This window comes from Crocodylus porosus, unplaced genomic scaffold (assembly GCF_001723895.1).
Source record: "Crocodylus porosus isolate Cpor-Errol unplaced genomic scaffold, CroPor_comp1, whole genome shotgun sequence".
NCBI lineage: Eukaryota > Metazoa > Chordata > Crocodylia > Crocodylidae > Crocodylus > Crocodylus porosus.
Genome location: NW_017728951.1, coordinates 39386845 through 39404165, shown reverse-complemented (window position 1 = coordinate 39404165; position 17321 = coordinate 39386845). Strand labels below are relative to the sequence as shown.

Genomic DNA, 17321 nt, shown 5'->3' with positions numbered 1-17321 from the left:
CTGCCATCGGAGGTGGTTCAAGCACCTACACTGAACACCTTGAAGAGTAAATTGGATGCTTATCTTGCTGGATCCTATGACCCTAGCTGATTTCCTGCCTTCGGGCTGGACTCGATGATCTTCCGAGGTCCCTTCCATCCCTAATGTCTATGAATCTACAGTATTATTATTGAACGATAATATCACTTTCATATTGATACCAACTGAGCATTATGTGTTGGATTGTTTGACACTAAGTTAGCTTTATGGTTATTTTAAAATTACCTTCTATTTAGCTTTTTCCTTCTCAGACATGAAGATACTTGCTCTTTGCAAATGTATTTAGTCACTGTGCATCATAAGACTGCAACATAATTCTGCAATCTGCTTTTTGGAGAGGATGCTGTGGGTTTGTCACTTTGGCAGGGTATTTCAAAATGGATCCACTTCAGTAGCTTCAGCTATTTGATGTACAGCATATTTCTTGCCTGTCAGAAGCACAGCAGCAAGGCAATTGCTCTCTATGTCTCACCCACTTGTTTTGTATTCTTGTTTTCCCTCTCTACCACAGAACAGCAAAAAAGGCTTAGTAGCCTGGCAGGTATGAAGCACAAGGTCTGCCACTCCCCAGCTGCTGCCTCTGCTGGAGCGAAGCAGCTACTTTGTTAGCTTGCAAAGTACCTTTAGCAAACACACTTCTTGGTAACTGCAAGGCAATGAGCTGAATTTCATAAAACAAATGTATCCCCCAGCTCAACAACTTCTGCTGAGCCTCAGAACGGTGGAAATGCAGTCACAAGCAGGCCCCCTCCTTCTTACTAATTCAGTCACCCGCAAGTATTCCAAAACCACTAATCAAATTATGAAGTTGATTAATTTTTAAAAAGAAATGTCAAAATTTATTATATTTTTAAAAAGCTTTTCAGTCCCTTACTTGCCTTCTGCAGCCTTTAAAAATACTTGAGACCTGTTTTCCCCTTAAAAAAATGAAGAAAACTACAATCACATGTAATCGCAGGACTCTGGAAGCTGAGGCTTTAGTAAGAAAGCTGAGTGTAATACAACTCACAATAAAGCTGAATGCACATGGCATTTCCCCTGTGTGGTGTCTCAGCAGGGTTGCAAATTCCTGTTCTATTTCTCCTGCTGGTTCTGGCATAGACTCAGTAGTAGGCTATGGGAACAGAGAGAGTGGTAGATTACCTATTCAACTTCAAGTGTTAATCACTGAAACAAGGGAGAAAAGAAAGAGGGAGGGTGCAGGCAAGTTAGCAGTCAGCATGCAGCCTCCCAGTATATAAATTTGGGATTGTGGGTCTTACTTGCTCTTGGCCTTCTTCTTAAGGGGCCTAAAGCACTTCAAACCCTGCTGTGTAGTTAGGAGGCACTCACCAACTTGCAGGGGCAGACTTGCAACCCTGATGTCTGTGACAAGGTTACACTGCCTGGTTAGGTGACATCAAGCAGTGTAATAGTTCACATGCATATCTTTTTTTTTCCCCCCAGTAGAGTTGGTATCCATATAGACACCTGCAGGCTGTGATTTTATTTCTTGGCTGCAAGTTCAGACACAGATTTCCTCTCAGTTCACTCTTTCTCCAGGTGTTTCCCTTCATGGTGAGGAACATTTTTAATTTCTCAGCTGGAAACATTTGGAAATCCTCCCAGCTTTGTGGACTATTTCTGTGTACCTTTTATTCTAGCCCAAATGATCCCCAATCTGGAATAATGGAGAGTAGCCTGGTACAACAGTAATGTGGAGCTGGCCATCCGTCTCCTCTGCCTCTTGTTTTTTTACATCCTCTTGATCACATGAGTAGAACTCTGTGGCTGGATGACCACATGCTGTTTCTGTCCAAAGTGGATGGCTCAAAAAGATATATGGAGCATTTTGTCTGGTGACTGGATACCCTGCAGTTGGTGTGCTCCAAATAACTTGGAGCCATATTCTCCCTTGTCATGCACTTTCTGCAACCCTACAGAAGTTTTGTTGTGTGGTAAATAAGTCAGGGTGGAATTTGTTTCATGATGATTGATCATCTGGGTTGTTTTGATTTTAGATGGCTGCGGGAGGCAAGTAGTGAAAGGAGATGATTGCTTTAGTTTGCCTCCTAGGTAAAGTGCCCCTGTCCACAAAAGCACGTTGTATTTGGCACTAGATGGATTTCCTTGTTGGCAGTTGTAGCAAAATGGCCATAGCTGAATGAGCCATGGAAACTGAACTGCCCTCAGACTTTGCCTGGGGAGACAGTTGCATGTTGGCACAAAGTTAGACCTTGCTTCAATGTTCCCAGGCCATCCCTAGTCTGTGGGACAAAAGCCTTTTCTCTCTAAGGTTATCATTCCAGAACCTTTCACGAATGCTAAATACACTGCAAGCAAAACGGACCAAGACACTTGGTTTGTTTGGTTAGTTGGTTGATATGTTCCATGTAGGTTCCCATTTATTGTCCTAGCATGGTAAATTCACAAATCTTTGACTGCACCAATAACATGTTAACAGCTTTAGGTGGGATTGGTCTCGTGCAAACCAGCTCCAAATCATATCTCAGCCCTCAGAGTTAATACTTTATCTCATTAGAAGAATGGCAATAGGAGACCACCAGTCTGGCTAGGTCAATTTGTCTGTTTCTTTAAGGTATTCTGAAAACCTCCCCCACCCTGCGTGCCTCCCCCCCCCCCTTCCCACATATTTAGGTGGGCTGTGTGCGCTGAATTAGCCAGTACAGGTTAAGAGGGCTTGGAGAGTTGGCCTTTCCTGAGTCCTGGAGGTTGTGTGTTTAAACCATGAACCATGCCATTTAATTGTTAATGACAATAATTACTTTATTTTAGAATTCATTAAAAATAATTATTTTAATTATTGATAATCTTAACTTTCATAAAAGTAACACTATAACAGTTACAAGATCATTCAGGCCTTTTAATAAGAATCCAGTCACAATCCCTGTCCCAGTGACCTTTGCTGCCAGTGAATTGCACAGGCATTGACAAACTATTTTCCTCTTTGTAGCACAGGCATGTGACTTTCATCTCCAACATTCACAGTGAAAGAGATGATCCAGAGCAGCCTTTTGCTGCTATCATTTTACAGGCTTTTTTTTCCAAGAAGCTGTGAGAGAGATGAGAAAAAGCTAAGATCTCTTCCAGAGTTCATATCCTTACATACCCTCAACACTTCCTTCTAGTCTTCAGACTCATAGAAGAATAGCCTACTTTCACCATGTCTTCCCATACTGTGTTTTTCAGAGGAAGCAAGTAGTTGGATCAAGGGAACAGGCCAAGCACTACATACAAAAATGTAAATGCTGAATATAGAACAGAGGGTCCTCTGTAGTAGGAGCACAATAGGGCTAAAAGAGAAAGCATATGTGGTCCCAGAGAGAGGACCTAGGACACAAATGCTGAATATGTGATTTATTTTAGCCTTGCCCTGTTCTTGCCATTTAATAAATAACTTCCTGCTTTTTTCAAAAGAAAAAACGAAGGAGGAATTTTGATGGGCATTGAAAACCAAGCTAAAAAAACCCAACGGAGGGAATTTTGCCATGCAGAATTGTGTTTGCTGTGGGTACTGTCCAGCCACTGCTGGCTTTACGCACGATCCTTTCCTTTGCTAACCACCCCTTTCGGATTTATGCAAATGTAATGGCTTTGGGCACTGTGGTGATGTGCATGTAAATAAAGAGTCTCCTTTCTCTCTAAGATGCATGCGGTGTTGTAATACCAAGGATAGGACTTGGCAAAGCTTTGATGGGATAGACTCTAAAAGCATGGACATTTTTGCTACACAAAATCCTTGTGGTAAAATCCTGTCCTGGAGACCTTGAAGTGTTGAGGTATGAGTTCTGTGCTGCAGATCCACGTGGCACACCATAGCTTCAAAGCAGCCAACAGTCTATCCACTCCTTGCCAAATTGGTGTTGTGCCTGGTAGCAGGGGTTAACATATGTGAGAAGATTGAAGGAACTAGACATACTTCAAAGGCATAAAATGTGAAGGGCTATTGTGAGCTAGGAACACCTCTGTTCTAATCCTGGCCATGTCATTGACCTGTCCAATAGCCTTGAGCAAATTAATTAAACTTAAGTGTGGAAAGTTAGTCTCTAATTATGAGTGTCCCCGCTGTGAGGTGCCCACATGGGAGCACTCGGAAGGAGCTGGTGCCTGGCAACTCTGAAAAATAGGCCCTTATCTTATCCTGGGCACCCAAAATTAAAGAACATTCGGGGTTTCTGTCCTCATCTGCATCTGGCACGGACACTGCTTATCCCTGGGCATTGAGAAGAATTAGGTAATGTTTGGATGGTCCTTTGTCTTGTCTGAGCACATGGAGGAAGGTGGGGAGGAGACCAAGGATGGAAGGAAGTGCTTTTGGGAAACAGATTTTTTTGACTTATGGTTTCCAATAACTGGTTACAGCCACCAATCCTCTTTTAAAGTCAGGGGAAAACAGACTGTAGAAGCTGCTGTGAGAAATAGTCATGCTATAACGGACTGCTTAAGCCTAAATTTTACTTGCCAGCACATGCCAACCTTAGGCAGAGCCATTAAAGCCAAGACAGCATTCTGAACTACAGCTACCCACACCCAGAGGCACTAGTTGATTTAATTTTCTTTTAAATCTCATGGCTCTTGCAGAATTTATTTCTGCTGAATTCACTGAAAGGGAGAGAAAGAGTTTGTCTCTGGCCACCTGTGTGGGACTTAGATTGAAACAAATGGATATTTGGAGACCAGATAAGAAAGTGGGGGACAAAAAGCCTGCTCTAATGTATTTGTGTAGTGTGAGGAGGGCATGTTTCTCTCCACCTGTGTTGGTTGTGACACTTAACCCCTTAGTGGATGGAGTGAAGAGATATATCTGGGCTGTTTCAGCAGTAAGGCAGGTGCATTTGGCTAGAGTTACCCAGAATACTTGCAGGTAGCCCAGGCTCTCAATGACATAACAGCTGTGTACTCAGAGGAGATTGGTTGTAGTCATGCACTACAGGCTGATTCAAAATTTGAGGACATTTTTTATTTATCCTGGTTTAGATTAAATTCTGAATTGCCATACATTAAAAACCAGAAGCTGTTCACTGCCTTGAGTTGAAAAGCCAGGCTATGTAGCTGAGCATGACCCACATGATTTGTAGACCGAGCTTGACACACACTGATCAGAACCACACAAATTAAATATCCATAAGATGCATGTAATCAAGCCACATTACAGTATATATATTTTCTGTTTCGGCAACAATGATGCTGGGTAAGATGCTTCAATAGGAATTAAATTGTGTCCACTACAAAAACCCACTCTGTCAGTCTGTAGGGTGTATATGTCAAAGCTGTCTAGGGGACCTGGTTGCCTTCTCCCAGGTTTTTGATGGGAATTAGATATCCAAAGGCTTTTGACCAGCCTCGTTGTATTTATTTCATGCTGTTTTTAAATATCTAATTGTTACCTGGTCAGGATTCTGCATGTTGGTTCCTGATTATATATGTTAGTGTTTCCAGACACCTCTGCCTTTTTCTAAAAAACATGTTTCCCACAACAGCACTATGTTAGCATCTCATTCATGCGATAGAGAAGAATGCTAAGAACTCCATTCTCAAACGCAGTGTGTAAGCATAGAGTTGTGATGGTATTGTGTCTTCTTGAAGAGCAAATGGTCCGTATCCACTGATATGGTGTTGGCTGATTTTGGCTTAAGGCTGATTCATTATGCTGGTTTAGCCATGTCCAGTCCAATGAACAGTAAAGTTTGTTTTACTTCCAACCCCATTTAAGTTGGAAATTGCAGTGTCATGCACTAGTTGAAATAGTGGGCATCTGAGTCTGGTAAACTGGCATAGGTTGCCCAAAAAGTAGGGAACTGCTGCTGTGCAAGCTGGTGCAATAGACAGAAATGATGGGGAAAGAGAGGTTTGCAAAGCACTGAAGAATTAGATTATATTAGGAAGGAGGTTAATTATTTTAGATGTGAAGGAAGCAGCAGCAGCATTTTTCCTCCCTTACAGGTCTGATGCCGAAGCCAACTTTGAACACAAGAAAAACACAAGGCATCTGTTATTCCAGACCATTCTTGGCTGCATCAAACTTTTGCATCAATCCAGACCATAGGCGCATGTTACCAGTGACAGTCTCTCCCATCAATGTTTTGCCAAGGGTTTGCCTTAGTAAAACAGTGGTATGATAAATTGTTTGGGAATTAAGCTAACTGCTCTCCACCTAACCTTCATTTCCAGATCCTGTACCAGTCAGTTCAGTTGCTGATAAAGTAGACTCTGTGCTAATACAGGAAAAGCCAGTGCAGGACATCACTCAAAGTGAGAAACCAGCAATGGAGGAGAAGAGACGAGTAGTTAGTGGTCCTCGGTATATGGCTGATGCCTCTGTGGCTGATATAGGCATTCCTCTAAGGGTAAGAGAACAACACACTGACTTATAGGCACATGGTGAAAATGAAAATTGAGGAGGGCAGATTCTGTCTTCCTTTAGACCTATGCAACTTTTGTTTAAACTAAGGAGAATGGATCTGACTGAAAAGAGAGTATGGTCCCCTGTTTTTTTTTACATTTATAGTCTTCCCTGTGTTTCTGATGAACTCTTCAGGTGCTGTGTGTAAAATAATTTTCAAAACCTCATTTCACGTTGTGCCATTTATAAGATTAGGTCAGTCATTTTCACTCTTATAAAGGGATAGTTCCTTGTTTGCAAAGCTTGGACCCCAGACACTGTAAAGGACCATGCAAATGCTAGATTTATTGGTAGGGCCAAATTTTCCTAGGCCCCAAAATGATTGTAATTGGAATAAAAGAAATCTGGAAATGTTTACATCACTCTTGGGGATCTCAGCTCAGGAAGGGATAGGCACCCAAAATTCTTCCCCCTATATTTGGGGCAGATAGCAGGACCAGGCTTCAGATTTTGGGACTCATCTATCCTGATGAGCTACTGTACAAAATTCACCTTTCAAGGACACTCATCTGCTGTGAAGAAACAGAAATGCATGTAGCTTTATTTGGTATAAGAGGACTACAAGCCTGAGAGAAGTTACTCGACTGCTGAAGCATTTTCAGTATTGTGCCCATCTGATTTTAGTGCAACCCTGCAAATGGTTCTGGTCAATAAAAATAAATAAAATACAGTGAAGGGTGCTAAATGGGTTGTATTGTTAAAAGAATCCTAAACCACTGAGAACCTGGTGGAACTCATACCTGTGTTTTACTGAAACCTGTGTTGTTTCTTTTACTTTAGAACACAGACAGATCAAAGGATTGGTACAAGACAATGTTCAAACAGATTCACAAGCTAACAAAAGGTACTGTAACATGCATATTTTAAACAAACTACCTTGAGAACTTGTGTTTTACCAATGTGGAGCATTGTACTAGATATTGAATAGAAGCTTTTCACCAGCTAGGACATTTAAAATGAAAGAATCAAAGGAGAGACGCTAATAAACCCAGGGAGAGGTCTGACTCGCACTAAAAAGTGAATTGAAATACTTTGTTGAAAGCACTAACAAAGAAGTTTGAGATCCCGAACCATTAGCTGGTTGGTTGTGTAGGCTGTGGCTGGTGTCTACATGAATGAATTTCAGAAACATTGCCATGGTTATGCTGTAACAAATGTGGATCAGTCATTCAGAGCAGTGAGACGGAATGCAGGTGTGGGCCTGAAGAAGGGAGATTTGCATTTGACTCTTCTCAGAGATTGGTGCTAGGAAGCAAAACTCATTTCATTATTTTTAGTCCTTCCATACGAAATATTCTTGGGGATTAAATTGTCCAGCATTTCCAAGTAAACATATTTGAAAACAAAATAATTGGAGATTTAAAAATGTTCCTACTAAGAGCAGAATTCAGATTGCTTTGGTTCGCTTGCTACTGTTTAAAGCCATCATTAATGTCTAAAGCAGTGGTTCTAAACCAGGGTGCCACAAGACCCCATCAAGGGTGCTGTGATGCAAGTGCCATAGCAGTGGTGGCCAAGTAAAACTGGCATGAGTACAGAACTGCAGCACAGGTGCACAATCATTCTGCATTAGGTTCTTTGATGACTTTAAAGTAGCAGAAGAACTGGCTTATGCTGTAGCGTTTCCTGATCTGTACCCCCACCCCTGGGCCCTACCTCCTCCATGCTCTTCCTGGAAACAGAAGTGCTCTGGACGTTTTCACCTGCTATATCCCTGTTTCTCAGAGACCATGCTGGGTTGGACTGGAAAGCGTGGCAGTATGAGCTGGCTCTCCTGCCTGAGGCAGGAGAACGCATATATGCCATAGCCCTTCCTGGGCTGGGCTTACCTGGCTGCAGTGGCAGCAGCACCCAGTTGAGAACTACTGAGGTAAGTTCAGTACAACGATGGTTCTCAGCCAGGGGTGATGCCACATTCAGAAAAGTTGTGGAGGGTGCTGTGACTCTGGAAAGGCTGAGAACCACTGGAGCAGGCAGAGATTCCTGTCACTAATTTAACTGCTAATGATACTACCAGATGATGCTAGGAAACAGATCCGCGTCCTTCTAGTTTTTGTAACTGTATTGACAAAAGAAAGTTATTTGTAAAAATAGAACTATTTATGCGTAGAATAATTTGGAGCCTTCTCTGAGGCTGGCTGAAGTCAAGGGCAAGATTTCCCTAGACTTCAGTGGTCTCTGGATCAGAATGTTGATTTTTCAATATTCTTGAAACCTTTCAAAAGCAACATTTATGGTGCGCACTGGTAGACTGGTTAACAGTGCATCACCAATGAATCCATTACTTTTGCATGCCCTACAACATGATACTTTTCAATTCTGTCTTCATTGTGAGAAATGACTTCAGATGTATTAACAATCCAGGTTTGCAGAAGGCTTGACATTCAAATGAGTTCCAAGCTGTACTTACTAAATGAAACATGATGTCTACAAAATAACATACGATGATTTGCATCTGCTGATTCAGATGCTGCTATGATGAGTTGACTAGTGTATATGTAACCAGTGTCTTCTGCTTGGTTGATTTGAGAATTACTCGGTGTGTCATTAGCCTCTGTACTGCTAACATATTTTCCACTGCAAATGGTAGAGGTGCATGCTTACAGAGCAGCAGGAGTTCCCACTGACTCCATTACCTTCCAAGTGGCTGGGGTGCATCGTGATAACCATTGACATGCCCACAGATTTGTCGTGGTCTAACACAGACACGAGATGGATCTTCGGCAGCTTGCATGCATTCTGATCTCACCCTTTTTACCCTTTAAATCTTTCCTCTCTGTTCTTTTTTCCAAAATGTGTTCCTTCTGCTTAGACACTCCTGAAGAAAACCCTTATTGCCCTACCTACAAATTTCCTGAACTTCCTGAAATCCAGCAAAAACCCGAAGGTACCACAAGTTTAGCCAGAGTATCTGTTGTCTTGTGTTTTGAATTAACTGTACTATAGCTCCTTAATAGTAATTAGATCCAGATACTAAATTACCATGATCCATTTATTACTTTTGGCAGAAATTCATTTGCACCCAGTGTGCCTTATTATGTGATATATAAACTGACCTAATCCCTCCTAACCAATTATTAATATGTTGAAAGTATGATGCCATTGTGCTCTGATATCATTAAAGTAGATGATAAAAGCTTATGGTGATAGGAAATTTGGGAACAGCATTGTACCTCCACTTCATGGTGGATAGTCTCAAAACCCACTACTTTTCTCTGCTGCAGAACACAATCCTTATTCTCCTACATACCAGTTTCCTGCGTCTACTCCTAGCCCTAAATCTGAAGGTAACACTAAAGGATAATATATACCTTTTTTCTGCACAACCTTTGCCTTGTACATTGATTTTCTCCCTCGAGTTTTTCTAGTTGCTGAGTGTTATGCTGCCTTCTAATAATTTGCTGCCCTCTAAGCATTGCCTTGATCGTGTGATGCCTTTCTGGCTTTGCAGTGTTCTTCCAGCTTTCTTACTAGCCTCTGACTAATGCTACAATACTTGGTTTCGTGAGATTTGCTTGATTCATGTGCTTAGTGAACTGTACCTAGCCATGCGTGTGCAGTGGTTACTTAACTTGCCTATAATGCTGACTTACATGTAAAAACTTGCCTATAATGCTGCCTTATATGTAAAAATACAAAAAAATGTATTTTGAAAGATGGAATTTAACTGCATTTTTATTTCCCTTAGGATCAACAAATACCTTTTAATCTTCACTCACATTTTTAATATTAACACAAGATAAGGGCCTGACTCCAAAGACTTTTGAAGTTTGTTGGAAGGATACCCACTGATTTCACTGGGGCTTTGAATCAGGCTTTTAATGTCTTTTTCTTTAAATTTATGTATAAGTCTTGTTTTGTTTCTATGGTCGCGTTCAGTGCAGTGGTATTTCTAGGCACGGAAAGAATTTGGTGGTGAATGCTGAATGGATATCTTTAATATTCAAGCCCAAGCCAGAATCCTTTGCACTCATGCGTCAAAAGTGTTGCGGTAGCCAGTGTGAGAAATTCTCCTATATATGCGTGTATATGCCTATATGTATATTCATACATATCTGTTTACAGGGATGTGTGCATGTACATGTGTGCATATGCACACGCACATGCACACAAACAGGAAGTGGTGGCGGCAACAGTCCTTCATGGTCAAAGATGATCACTCCCCCAGGTCATGAACCGCTCCCTTTAATTGACCCATACCACTCCCTTTACTGACTTGTAGACCAAGGGCTTTTACAAAGATGATTTGATTATTTTTTTTGTAATGAAGTTTGTAGACCCATTTTATTCTTGGCAGAACTAATGTAGCTTGTAGTAGACACTGATGATAATAAATTAAGAGGTTGTATTCCTATAAATGGCTCCTTCACTTATAGATGCGCTGATTAATCCAATACGTTCCCTTATTTTTTAGCTAGTTGCGGTATTATTGGGTGAAACACTTGTCATTTTCTTAATACCATACAAATTGGGTTTGGCTTTCTATGATCAGCTTGGCTTCTTTCTTCATGAGAATACAAAATGGTGACAGGAACTGGGTTCATTTTGTTAGGTCTAGACTATGCAGAGCTTGTCTGTGCGACCTCTGAATCAACTCCAGACTGCCACCAAGAAATAATCTGTCCACTCCTTCCAACTCAGTCTGTAGCAAAGCCTAGTGCTGCTGTCAGCTGGCTGTGCTGCCTAATTTCTGAGGCTTGGCATGAACTAAGCAGGTAAGGTCCTATGAGGAGAGATTGAGGGACCTGGATCTCTCTAGCCTCTGTAAGAGAAGGCTGAGAGGTGATCTAGTGGCCATCTACAAATTCGACAGGGGTGGGGAGGGAGGGGGGCAGCAGCAAGGGATAGGAGATGCTCTGTTTACCAGGGTGCTCCTTGGAGTAACTAGAAACAACGGCCAAAAACTAACAGAGAGCAGATTTAGACTAGACATCGGAAGAACTTCTTCATGATAAGGGTTACCAGAATCTGGAGTGGGCTTCCAAGGGAGGTGGTGCTCTCCCCTACCTTGGGGGTCTGTAAGAGAAGCCTGGACGTATACCTGGCTGGGGTCATCTGACCCCAGCACTCTTGCCTGCCTAGGGCGATGATCTACTGAAGTCCGTTCTGACCCCCAAAATCTATGAATCAGGAGCAGGTAAGCATGGCATGTTCCTAGGCTGTGACCCTTGAGTGAGCATGGAAGGCAGTATGGGCATAGCTTCAGAGCTTTTCTTTCATGCTTAGAAAACCTTCCAAATAATGTATTCAGCCATGAAGGGTTTGGATGGAGATGGGGTGAAACTTCCGAACTAAATCCAAATTTCAGACAATCTAAAGTGAAGGATTTGATTTAGACCAGTAGTTCTCAACCTTTTTTAAACTCAAGGCACCCATGTTAGAAGCATGGCACCCCTTGGAAAATGTCAGCTCTTAGCTGTCACTCATTTTTTGATTATGGAAAAATAATAGAGCAATTTTTTTCTGGCAAAGAACTCAGAAAGCCCATAGTTGAGAGTGCTTTTGAAACAATGAATTCCTGTTTGAAATCTCTGGGTTTGTCATGTCAATCTTGTGTAGGTGTTTGCACACCTAACAGTGCTAAGATTGTGGAGCACCTTGTGGCTCCTTTAAAAAGTTCTTATGGGACCCTGGTTAAGAATAATTGATCTAGACTATTGCAAAGATAGGAGCCATTTCCAAAATTCAGGTCTGGACTCAGATCTCATATACCTGAGGAGCCTGAGGATGTTTGGATCCAAAGTTTTGGGCCACCCATCCCAGAAGAATTTTAACTTCCATGGATTTTACAAGAACTACAGAGAAAAATCCTAAAGGAGTCACATACAGAAACTGTGAACCAAGGATTCCCACCTCTCATAACTAGGCCCTGAAGCTGGGGTACAGAACAAGGACTAGAGAGACCTGAATTCTATTTCCAGATTTTCTACTGACATTCTATGGACATATCTGTTCTGCAGGAGTGGGGCATCTTGGCCATTCCTGACTGTGTCTTTCCCCACATGGCTACATGCATGCTGAAAACCTGGGAATAACTGGTAGACACATTCTTGGGTGTCCCGTTGTGGTTGCTTTTGAGGCCTCTGCCTCTAAAATGCTTGCAAGTAGCTGTTGGAGATGACCCTGGAATGCCTCATTGATGGCTTTTAATGCTGTGATGTGGGCCAGGGCTGTCCAGCTATAAGTGGCTTGAAGCTGTGCCCTATGGCCTACACCAACAGAAGCCATGTGCTGCAGGGACCATGGGCTTCCCAGGCTGCGTTCCATGTGCATCCATGGGAGCTCCCATTGCCTCCCTGCCCTGGCACTATAAGCATCCTCCTGGTGCATCAGACACAGCAGCCCACCTCACCTTCAACTACCTAGTTTCAGGTTTCCACAATTCATCATGCCATATGGGTGCTCCAGGCAGCCAGTTCCCGTAGCACTGTGTGTTGGCTATGCAGCCTCCTCATGCCCTGTCCTGCAGCCTGGGTTGGGGGCATGCAGCAGAAGCCAGAGGAGAGAGAGTGAACCATGAGATTCCTGTTGCTGCTACCAGAGGGATAAGGGCAGCAGTGGCCAGGACAGAGTCCAGGGGCCACAGGTCTACCAACTGAACAGCTCTGATATAGAGGTATCCCTGTGTGACCTTCAGCAAGTCACCCAACCTCTGTATGCTTCAGTACTTACTAATCTTTGCAAAACACTTGGAATGACAAGCATGAAAGAAATAATTTCATTAGAACATGTTTACTAGAAACAAGCAAAGACAACTAAATGCATTTTTGTATATTTTTTTTATTGTGTGAATTGTTATCTACAATGAATTTTAGCATTTTCCTTCACATAAATTGTGACTGTTTTTAATTATTCTGTCAGTCTCAAATGAATCTTCAAGAAGCAATTGGCTAATGGGATATTTTTAGATATTTGTTCACTTACATTTTTAGGAACAGCTAATTTTATGAGTTGCCAAATATCATACTAGCTAGAGAAAAGTGCATCTTTTTATGTGGGCATAACAGTCACTTTTCTCAAGAATTTCATTTAGGAACAGGTATGACCTACATTTCTGGTTTCTGTCATTTGGGTTTGGAATATGGAAATTAGTCTCAAGTTTTATCATAACCATTATGCGGACTCGAGATTATTATAATTACATTGCGGTCACTAACCATCTGTTTCAAATGAAACCTGCCACTGATGCCTTAAGCATGTTGCTCACAGAGAATTCAACAAATGAGCTGAAATGTGGAGGTTTCTCTGAGCCTTTTATAAAGGCTTGGCTCAAGTCAGGAATAAGAGGTTCAAGTCAGTTCCGTGGGGAGCCCAAATGCTTTGGTCCATCAGGGGTGAATGCATCTAGCAGCTTACTGGATATCCTTCCCAAAGAGGGCAGACAGGGATTACCCCATGGAGTCAATCAGCACCATCATATCCACGTGACATTTCTTGAAGCATCTTTTTTTCCAGTTGTTTTGTCCAAGCTGTATTTCTAGTTGCTTTCATGTTACCTTTCTGTGCAGACCCTCTTAGCTACTTCTTCGCATGGACACTGTCAAGCCTCAACACAGAGTTCTTTGAACAGAGTTTGTTGCAGTACAGTATCCTACACTACCCCAGTGAAGCTTGTGTACATCTCCAAAACACCTGCAGGACCTTCAGTGTAAACTGTCATCATGAAAGGGAAAGGATGGTTGGGGTAAATGTGCTGGACTAAGCTTTGGAGATGTAGGTTCAGTTCCCAGTTCTGATACTGATTTCATGTCTACCAAGGGCCATTCGTTTTGGGCTTGTTCTAAAGCCTGTTGAAGATAATGGAAGGGCTTCCATGAGCTTTGCATCAGGCTGTATATCCCTCTTTGAAATGGGGATAGTAACAATACCTTTCTTCCACCTTTTAATACCTCTTGTTTATTTAGAATTATAAGCTCATTAGAGCATGCACTTTTCCAGGCTACATGTAATTGTAGCAAGAAATATTTCTGTTGTCAAGGACTAATATGTTCACATTAATATTTTTAATGTGGCATACTATTTAAGAGAGACAGAGTGGTAGCTCTTCCAGCTCACTTGAAAATTATTTTGTTTTCCAGATGAAGATTCTGATTCATCCTATCCTCATTATTCCTATTCTGAAGATAGTAAGTAACTTACATTTCATGTTTTGGGTTTAGTCTGCCTGTATGGTCACAAGTATCAACTGCTGTTGTTGTTGCCCCCCTACCAAAGTTACTAAGATTTTTATATATGCCTTTTTTGCAGCAAGAACCCAACCCTCAGTACCTCGGTCCAAGAGTGCAATGGACAACATTGACACTGAGAAGGTCATTAGGAGATCTGCTACTCTGCCACTGCCAACTCGCACGTCATCGTTAAAATCCAGCCTCGAAAGGTAATCCAAATGAAAAGTCCTTAGGTTTGTGCTGGAGGAACCATGGAAGGGTCTGATATAGCGGGGAATGGAGATAGAAAGTTTGGAGCTAGATCTGGAACTGAACTTCCCCAGGATTCAGGGTGGTTTGGATTTCACGTTAGCCCAGGAGTTGCTCTAATTCAAGGGTGGGTAATCATTTTGGGCGGAGGGCTGTTTACCAATTTTTGGCAAACCATTGAGGGCCACATGGGTAGCCTCACCCCTTGACAGGTGCCCTCCCCCCTGGTCGCTGTCTTGTGACCAGACATCCTGCCCCCTAACCCCTGACCTTTGCCACCAGAAGTCCCTCCCCTTGTCCCCAAAAATACTCCTTTCGGCAAGAGGTTTTGACAGGGATCCAGGAGCAAATAAATATAAACTTTCTAAATTTTTAGGTGCCCTGCAGGCCGGATAGAATGGCCTGGCAGGCTGCATCTGACCTGCAGGCCATATTTGGCTGGCCACTGATCTAATTTCTCCAATAGGCTTTGAAACTGTAATTTGTTCCTTCATCTTGCCAACCTATCTGTCTCTGTTGGGTCCACCAGTCATATCTTGTCATCATACATGCGAGACAAGGACTCTTTTGGGTACATGTCTGTATAGTGCTTAGCACAGCAGGACCCTGATCCTTGATTTTCAGTTCCTAGCTGCTATACTATAATATTAATGATTATCCAGAGTTTCTCTAAGGTTTCACGTCATGCAGAGCAGAGCTGGATATTCCTTGAAAAATGCACTTCTAGAGCCAGCCAGTCCTTAGAAGTACAGAGACATATAACAATGGAAAGGATAGAGCTATGCTATCTAATAGCTGGGACACTAGGTGGGAGCAAAACAGACCTGCATTGCATTTTCTTTTGTAACATTCACCTGTTGTGTGACCTCAGGCAAGCCACTTAACATCTTAGGGCTGCTTGCAGATGTTAAAAAAAAAAAAAGGACACAAAAAACAAAGAAACCAAAAATGGTGCTGTACTTTATTCCATGTGCTCCTGCACGGAGCCCAGTGCATACACAGAAGAGGCAATGCCTTAGTTGGACCAACCTTGCCCGATTGTCTGTATAGATTGGGTGCTTTACTGGGGCCTTTTTGGCACTTGTATCTAATAGCTGATTGAATTAACTTGAGATAGAAGTGCTAGAAAGCCCCACTGAAGTGTCTGATCTATACAGATGCTGCAGAGCCAAGTTGAAGTGACACACTGCTTTTTCCTGTAAAGCGCAGATTTGTTTGGGTTTTTTTGGTGGGAGGGGGTGAAGGGGGTGAGTCTAAAGTCTGCAAGCAGCCATCGTGTCTTGTCCTATCCTTGTCTGTCTTGTCCAGTTTTTTTAAGCTCTCTCTAGGTCAAGGGCTGTTTCCTACTATTTGTTTAGTGCAGCTCTGAACACAAGGAGCCCCCACTTTCAGATTGAGGTATTGAAGACTCTACCATACTACACATAAATACTAATGACAACATCAATAACATAAAATATTTATGGTATTTAATCAGCTTTAGGTCATAGGAATGGTTTTTGGAAGATAAGTCTTGTTATCTCATCACTTGGAGGCCAACTCATTGTGAAGTCATTGGGAGTTGTCTGTTGACTTTAATGGAAATTGTGGCAGGTCCTAGTTAACATCAGATACAGTATCATTCTTAACTAAGATCACTTAGTTCTTAATTTTTCTCTCCTAATTTTAAAACTATATGTTTTAAAGGTAATTGTAATAACAATTCATGTTTCTAGAAAGCAGAGGGTGAGGGGAAAGAAGAGTAGACATTAAATATTTTTTGCCACAGCGAATTCAACCAGCTCTTAAAGCCTTCTGTTTCCATCTTCTTTTACTGGCTTGCACTTTCTCCTTTAAATGAGCAATTATATTTTCCAAGAGTGCCAACACAGCAAGAACCTAAGGCGGGGGCGGGCAATTATTTTGGGCAGATAGCCACTTACCGAGTTTTGGCAAGCCATCAAGGGCCACAAGAGTAGCCCCACCACCATCTTGAGACCAGAAGTCCCACCCCCTAACCCTTGACCTTGGCCTCCAGAAGTCCCTCCCCTTGCCCCCCCCCCCAAAGTACTCCTTTCAGCAAGGGTTTGCAATCTTGAAACCAGAAAAATGCCAAATTATATTCTCAAAATCAAACATCTACTACAACATTCATTAATTTGACTTCAAAAGATTTTTTTGTCCTGATTTACATGTGTTTGTGTACTGTATGCAAAGGTGATTGTACACTAGCTTAAAATGAAGCTTGTATATTGTGGGTAGGTGTGGGAGGTAGGTATAGGTTTGCAGTATGTGGGGATTAGGGGAGGGTGTGGGTTTTGTGGGGCAGTGGATAGGCATGGGGGTGTATGTGGGATGAGGGAGCATGTGGTTGTATATGGTGTGGGTGGGTAAGGGATTTGTGGGGGGCTGTGAGTGTGTTGGGGAGGGTGACTGGGAAGGATTGTGGCATGTGTGGAGGGGGAGGGTTTGCCCACAGCCCC

The 17321-nt window shown here is 42.3% G+C and overlaps 1 protein-coding gene across 30 annotated transcripts in view; it reads left to right on the top strand.

The window, feature by feature from the left end:
• The window catches only part of SORBS1 (sorbin and SH3 domain containing 1), a 184018-nt gene that overhangs the window by 119935 nt on the left and 46762 nt on the right, over nt 1-17321 (top strand). For 21 of the 30 annotated variants that reach the window (XM_019555740.1, XM_019555745.1, XM_019555741.1 and 18 more), the window contains 7 exons: nt 551-580; nt 6211-6386; nt 7223-7286; nt 9255-9329; nt 9667-9729; nt 14521-14568; nt 14690-14819. In XM_019555740.1, the coding sequence (XP_019411285.1) occupies nt 551-580; nt 6211-6386; nt 7223-7286; nt 9255-9329; nt 9667-9729; nt 14521-14568; nt 14690-14819 (586 nt within the window). The remainder of the gene's footprint in view (nt 1-550; nt 581-6210; nt 6387-7222; nt 7287-9254; nt 9330-9666; nt 9730-14520; nt 14569-14689; nt 14820-17321) is intronic. The other 9 variants (XM_019555743.1, XM_019555752.1, XM_019555760.1 and 6 more) reach the window with 1 other exon arrangement.